This window comes from Brassica napus, chromosome C5, assembly GCF_020379485.1.
Source record: "Brassica napus cultivar Da-Ae chromosome C5, Da-Ae, whole genome shotgun sequence".
Taxonomy (NCBI): Eukaryota; Viridiplantae; Streptophyta; class Magnoliopsida; order Brassicales; family Brassicaceae; genus Brassica; species Brassica napus.
Genome location: NC_063448.1, coordinates 13,917,486 through 13,924,720, shown reverse-complemented (window position 1 = coordinate 13,924,720; position 7,235 = coordinate 13,917,486). Strand labels below are relative to the sequence as shown.

The 7,235-nt window shown below is 35.5% G+C and overlaps 1 protein-coding gene across 1 annotated transcript; it reads right to left on the bottom strand.

The window, feature by feature from the left end:
• On the bottom strand, window positions 1-6,856 carry LOC106399672 (sulfate transporter 1.3-like). The gene is made up of 12 exons (XM_048756823.1): window positions 5,230-6,856; window positions 5,095-5,143; window positions 4,440-4,647; window positions 4,048-4,222; window positions 3,907-3,972; window positions 3,720-3,833; window positions 3,496-3,612; window positions 2,773-3,186; window positions 2,494-2,684; window positions 2,337-2,422; window positions 2,123-2,199; window positions 1-1,992 (listed from the first exon to the last, which is right to left on the bottom strand). The coding sequence occupies exons 1-12, from the start codon at window positions 5,557-5,559 to the stop codon at window positions 1,849-1,851; spliced, it is 1,971 nt and encodes a 656-aa protein (XP_048612780.1). The 5' UTR covers window positions 5,560-6,856; the 3' UTR covers window positions 1-1,848.
• Between the last annotated feature and the right edge of the window lie 379 nt (window positions 6,857-7,235).

Genomic DNA, 7,235 nt, shown 5'->3' with positions numbered 1-7,235 from the left:
GATGCATAAATGTCTCCAGCCCCGCAAGGTATTTTTTCGTCACTCTTCCGTTAGCATATCTATACATCCACCTCCGCAACTCAAAAATGTTCCCGGAGCCCGACATTTTTTTTTTCTTTCACATTTTTTTTCTTGTTGGTGTGTTTAAAATGATGTTCAAATGTCCATATTTATAGAAAATTTTCGAATCTGGTAGTTGTAATTTTCCTAAGAATTTACGACGAAATTTAGTTAGGTGGCCGAAAAAAACGTGTTACAACTACAAAGTTGGTGGATTCAAATTTTCCTCGCTAAGTAGACGTAAAATATTTCCTCATAAAGTACACGCTATATTTACGTCGAGTTTACGAGGAAAGCGTATTTCCTCGTAAAAGCCACGTGACATTACATCGACTTTACGACGAAATCATTTCGTCGTTATTTTACGAGGAAATAACGCTGATTTTATATTTCCTCGTAAGTTCTTCGTAAAGTCGACGTAAACTTACGAGGATTACTTTTCATCATTAAATTTCTTCGCTAAACTTATGTTTTTTTGTAGTGATGTTATTGCACGGTGGTGATGTATTTTTGTGTTAAATCTGGAATGGCAAAACATAGCATGTGTTCATCGGGTCGTCTAACTAACGCCTAGATGCCCCTAAACCATTATTAAATAAAATACATGTCCTAATACCGTATACCAAATCCAAATGGGGATTTTGGTTTGTGGACCATCGTTCCTCCACAAGTGGGATTCCACTTCTAGCTCACTCATAATTTTGTAGGGACGAGTTTAAAATATATATACTCTAGATCCTAAAATCTACGCTAAGTATTTTATAGTGAATGAAAGTTTAATCTGGGGAAGAAAATATGATGTGGGCAACGATATCTTTAGAACACAACGATATAATCAAATTCTAGTATGCAGAGATGAATTTTATTGATGAATAAGATCGAATACAACAAGAGGAATAAGATCCGACGTTACAAACGAGGTCGATCAGAAAAAAGACTTAAAGCGATATGAAATGAGGTTGATGTGTGTGTGTAACTCTCTCTAGGATTTTCTCCGTGTGCCTCCTTGTTCCCATCGATCCTTTTTTATAGTGGGTTCCTCCCCGATTTCTCTTCACTTCTCCGCGGTCTCCGGCTCTCGAAATCGATCTCCTCTTGCTAGCCGGAGTCGGGCTTTTTTGTAAGTTGTGCGGACCGGGCTATTTAGGTCCAATCACATAATTGACTGAAATTGGGTCCAACATATATATGTTTTGTCAAAGTTTTTCTACCAATAGCAATTTGGCAATAATCCAGTGTTTGTTTGGGTACCGATTTTACTAGACTAGATCAACAGTTTTTAATAAATTTGTGTGCTAGTTAATGTTTAAAAAGAAAAACAAACATTAGCAAGTTAATCAAATAACGATTTAACGATATAGAAGTTACAAAAAAATGTACAAAAATGATCTGTGATCTAAGCAACCATCAACGCAAACCTCTCTCACCAACTCAACCATGTGAAAGATATTATAAATTCATTTAGTACTCACGGGTGATATAGGAATTGCAGTTGATTTTTCCACCGACACCATTGAATATTTGATTCCAGTATGTTAAAAGTAACACAAAATGATAGTAGAATATGACTATATTTTGCAAATTCTTTAAGCAAAACAAATGAAAGCTCTAAATATAAAGGCCACATAGGTAGCCTACACGCTTGACATCTATGTCACACATAGCCAGCCATAAGGGGATAACAGCTAACATCGAAGGCAAAGTCACTGACTAATGACTACTCAACTCAGTCTATAAAACATACAACACTTAAACTTTTTTGCTTCATCATCAAGATTCTTCACCGTTTCAGACCTCGTCAGATTGTTTGGGACAGCAAGAATTAACGGCTTCAGCCACCGTCAGAAATATTTTGTCGTATCCCAACATGTCTGCGAAGTTAGAGACGTGTAGCTTATCTATTACCAACGGTCCTGGATTCGCTAGAACCAACTGTATTTCCACACGAAAAAAAACAAAAAAGGTCAATTATAAAACTTCTTTGTAATCTTTGCGGTTTAGCTATATGGTTTTATGTTGTTTCAAAAAAAAAAAAAAAGCTATATGGTTTTATGGTGTGTACCTGAATGTCTCTCTTCTGGAGAGATTTGTATAAGTCTTCTAAGGCGTGAATACCACTAGTATCGATGTCTGTGACAGCTGAAGAACGTAAAATAGAACATCATTAATTGGCTGTAAATCATGTGCTCACCACGCTCTTAGTTAGTGATCTATAATATATGTAAAGAAATATACATTCTATAGAAGATAAAAAATATATAGAGTTGGTTTAGTACGTGACATTTCGATGATCAGAAACTGGATATTAGGTAAGCTAACAGCTTTCACTTTCTCTTCTTCATCTATCAACCACCTTTGAATCCTATATATTTCAAAAAACAAAAAATAAGGTTGTTGAAAATGATTCTTGCGAACCAAGTAACCGTCTCTTACCTTTCTCTAACGTAATTAGAATTAGAGAAGTAAATAGCCGAGTCAACACGAATTATCATCACTCCGGGAACCATAGTCGCTTCAGGATACTGATGGATATTCCGGTAAACCGAAGTCCTCGGAATCTTTCCTAGAATCGCTGTCCTAGGTCTTGTAACTTGCAAGAGTATCTTAGCAAAAGATATGCCCACCTAAGACACACACACATGATCAGCTAAGAAAACTACAAAATGAAACCGTTATATTAATTAACATATATGGTGTTTCCTTGAAACGTACGGAAATGAGAAGACCAATCTCAACAGATGCAAAGATGACACCTAAGAAAGCTCCCATGCAAGCAACGAAATCTAGCTTGTCAATCTTGAAAATCAAAACGGCGGCGTGTACGTCGATCAAAGGAATCACGGCGTTGATGATGATCGCAGCAAGAATCGCGTTGGGTGTGTATTTGAAAAGAGGAGTGAGGAAGAGAAGCGTTAAGAGGACGACCATCGACATTATGATGTTGGAAACTGCTGTTTGACATCCGGCCACGAAGTTCACAGCTGATCTTGAGAACGAACCGGTGGCTACGTAGCAAGAAGTCATCGAACCGATCACGTTCATGGCTCCTAATGCTACCATCTCTTTATTTCCGTCGATTTGGTAGTCTTTCTTTGCTGCAAATGATCTTCCGATCGCTACAGCTTCCTGTTTTTCTTAAATAAGTTTCTTTGTTCGGACAAATCATAATGAAAATTTTGTCTTTGCTTCTAAGTTTAATAGTTTCTCTGTTTCGAAATTTAAGATGTTTAAAAGGGGTTTTTGATGTTTAATATGTAAAATATGTTATTTAAAAATTGTGTAATTAACAATATTTTTAATTTATTTATAATTAGTTGAATAATTTAATTTATATTTTAATAATATTTTTAGATAAAAATAACTTTTTAATATTTTAATAGTTGTGTATTAATTTATTTACATTATGTATTTTTGGAACTGAAGAAATATACATACTGTTAAGGCGACCATGCCTGAGACAACGCCAATGCGGATGCCTTTAGCTAGGTAATCGCCGGAGAAATATATTAGACGCAACGAAGAAGGGTTTATGCCTTTATCGAGATGGTTCACCTATATAAGGAAAATCAAATTTCAAAAACACAAAGTTAAAAAACTTGCGAAAACAAGTAAACTTAGGGTTTATTGAAAAGTCAAGATACATAAGGTTATGTGCTTACTATTTTAACACCTTTCCTGTCGGCTCGGGTTATGTAAACAAAGAAGGTGGAAATAATAACTGATAGCAACGGCGCGACGGCCGGAATCCAAAACAGTTTCTTGCTCTTCTTGCCCTGTTTGTATCAAGAGATCAGATAAGAAAACATAAATCAAAGAGAGACAACAATGGATGGTTTGAAGACTTACAATGAACTTACAGACGAGGAGGAAGATCAAGAACGATATACTAATGAGTATTGTCTGCCAATTCCACTGCAAGCAATGACAAACGTGTGAGGATATGGAGAAAGTGAAAGAAACTGTGCTAAAAACAGAGTTATTTTTTACTCCGTGAGGGGCTGAGCTGAAGACGGATTGAAAAACCGCGACGATACTTGTTTTCTTGGTGAACTTCTTGATTCCAAGGAACCCTTTGAGTTGTTGAAGGGCTATGGTTATGGCTGCTCCGCCCATGAACCCAACCACCGCGGCATGGGATAAGAAATCAATCAAGAAACCTAATCTGAAAAAATTGAAAAATTATACTCACTCACGGCCGATGATCCTGAGATCCAAAAGGTTTTAAACATTTTAAAGTAAAATCTAATAAAAAAATATTTAAAGACGAATATTTCATTAGACTTTTTTTGCACGTGACCGGGACCTAGATCAAGAAAAATCTATCTAAGCTAAGAATACAAAAACTTCGATGTGAATGTGATGTGCGGTTAGTAAGTTACCTAAAGAATCCGAGTGTAACTTGAGTGACACCTGCGAAGAACGTGGCAGTGAAGGCTAGCCGGAGATATTCGTTAGGGCTTGTGGTCGGGTCGATCTCAGCACGAAGGAGAGTGCCTAAAAGGAGTGAGACCACTGCGACGGGTCCGATCGCTATATCCCTTGAGCTTCCCATAAACGCGTACACCAACGGAGGAACAAAGCTTGAATCTATTACATAGTTTGAAAAAGAAAACCAAAAAAGTTATCAACAAGTATGTCAAATTATACTTCCATTTTCAGGGTTACGATTGTTTCTAATACAAAACTATGCGTATAAGTTCATCCACTTTTCATGTTTTAACGTTTCTGAAAAGTGGTTCTGCTATACAATTTCAACGTGTGAAAAGTATGATCTATAAACAAAACGTTACTAATATTAATATACTAAATTAGTATGATTTTTTCTAGAGAAACTTTATTCAGTGTTTTTGTTATTGGGTTATTTAATTATATTCTACTATTTATGCTCTTGTTTTAAATTGTACAACTTATAGTAAATTTTGATTAAAAAGCAATAAAACTGTAGTTCCATCTAAATAAAACATACAACGCAACGAACAGTAATCTAGGCTTAATTATGAGCATCAAATGAGATTTGAGACTGATTTAACTTACATAGACCATACTTAGGGTTGAGACCTGCGAGCTTTGAATATCCAATATCCTGAAACAAATAATACGGACGCATGTTCATACATATGTGATTCTTGTGGAAGTTTATTGTGAGACAAGTAATCAATGCTTATTTACCTGAGGAATGCACAGACTAGCTATGGTTAAACCGGCAATAAAATCTCCACGAAACATCTTGAGATTGTACTTTAGTCCCCATTCGGAAACCGGGAAGACAGACTGGAGCCCGAGCATGAGCTTCTTGGACAGTGACTGGTCCTTGAAATGCCTAAGAGGATCATCGTGGAAGAAAGTTTCTTTGAAAGTGTACATGAACTCATTGAACAGGCTTTGCTTCGGAGGAACTTCGACCTTATGGACAAACGGTGTGTTTGTCTGCCGCGGGGAAGACATATCCGCCGCCGAAAGCTCTCCTTCACCGTCCATAGGGTGAGCACTACCCGACATTGCTATGTGTTTTTTAGCACCGCAAAGAAACCTATTTATAGAAATGTTTAAGATTTTTTCCCAAAAATAAAGTAATATTAAAGCGTCTAGTTTTTCAACGTAAATAGAGTTAATTAAGAAAAAAGAATGAAGAATTCAAAAAGTCCCAAGTACTGTAGTTCTAGTTACAAAAGTGTCTCTCACAATAAGATTTTAAATAGTTTCCACTAATATGTTCGTTTACTAATAACAAGCGCATTGCCATTGTAACTTTTGCTACACTTCGTAGACAAGGCACTTATAAAATTTGGAATAATGATTCTTATGCTGTATACGTCTTCATAGAATCACTTTACAGAGACTAACAATTATTGGCTGATTATATCAACACTAACATACGGTTATTAGAAATTTAGTTTTTAGACCGTATAATGCCGAATATCCATGTATATATTTAAACTATAAAGGCCTGCTACTTCAGAAAGGAGATCGAGGGGAGACACACATCCAGTGACAGATTAAAAAGAGGAGCAAAACCATTGATAGTGGAAGGTTAAAAGCATTGCATATACCTGAAAAAATGAATACCCCTTTTTCCTTCAAATTTCTTTAGTGAAGAAAATATCTTCTAAATTGTATTTTTTTGAAAAATGAAAAGAAAAAGATGTGGAAACGCCAGACTATTGTACAAAACGTCTGTTAGTTATAATTTTTTACCAAACTAAGAAAATAAATGCAAAGGAACCTAGAGTATATCCCAGGTTCACAGAACAAGCTGATGATGACCTCTCTAGTCAGTATCAATGAGAAACCCTAATTTTAAGAAAAGAGGAAAAATACGATACAAGTTACGTACAGTATACAGAACCCAAAAAAAAAAACAGCTTCTAATGTTGTTATAGATCCGAAATTTACGAATAGGACACTAGTCATTTCGTTGTTGGTGATGCAACTGAAATAAATAAAAAGTCAAAAATCTAAGCGAGAAGGTTGGAGATTAACTTTCAGTTTATGTGTTCATCTAATGGCTCACGTTGGTTAACGGGCAGTCGCATAGATTAGCATTTCACATATTATATCATTGTTTCATAGTGCCTTTTTGTTTAAAGATAAAAATGGTAGGTTCACGAATAATATTATTCACTGCAATATAACAAAACGAAAAACCTTTGGCCTTGGCTACATTTTAAAGCACAATTAACGAATGTCAAGGACTCATTAGACTGGAAGAATCATATTAATTTCTTTAAATTATAGCAGTCCGATAGTTAATACATACTTAATAGGTATATGCTTGTTCTTACAGTTATTGTGTCGGCAATGGATGATACCAATTTTTTTTTTTTGTTACCATCAAAAGTAACAATGAACACACTAAAACCTTCTAAGACCATGTTTATCCCATAAAATCTTTAATGGGTTTCTTGAATTTTTTTACTTTTTTTTTATTAAAAAAAAATGCACCAATCGCGGGTCACCACGTGTTAGTGGGATCCGCAAACAGTACAAAACCCCAACAAAAATCGATCCTTAACCTGGGCTTTTTGTCACCGACTTTTGTGTTTTTGTGGGATCTCCTCCCCTAAAAAACTCCCTAATCACCCCCGATAAACTTGCCCTAAAGGGCAAAATTATTTTAATATTATTGATCGCTAATACAAATTATAATACTATAATTTAATGTTGCACTAACAGTG

Coding starts and splice junctions, on each gene's coding strand:
- LOC106399672 (XM_048756823.1), bottom strand. CDS start 5,559: ATGTCGGGTAGTGCTCACCCTATGGACGGTGAAGGAGAGCTTTCGGCG. Junction 5,144..5,229: donor CTAGTCTGTGCATTCCTCAG/GTAAATAAGCAT, acceptor TATTTGTTTCAG/GATATTGGATATTCAAAGCT. Junction 2,685..2,772: donor AGATTGGTCTTCTCATTTCC/GTACGTTTCAAG, acceptor TGTGTGTCTTAG/GTGGGCATATCTTTTGCTAA.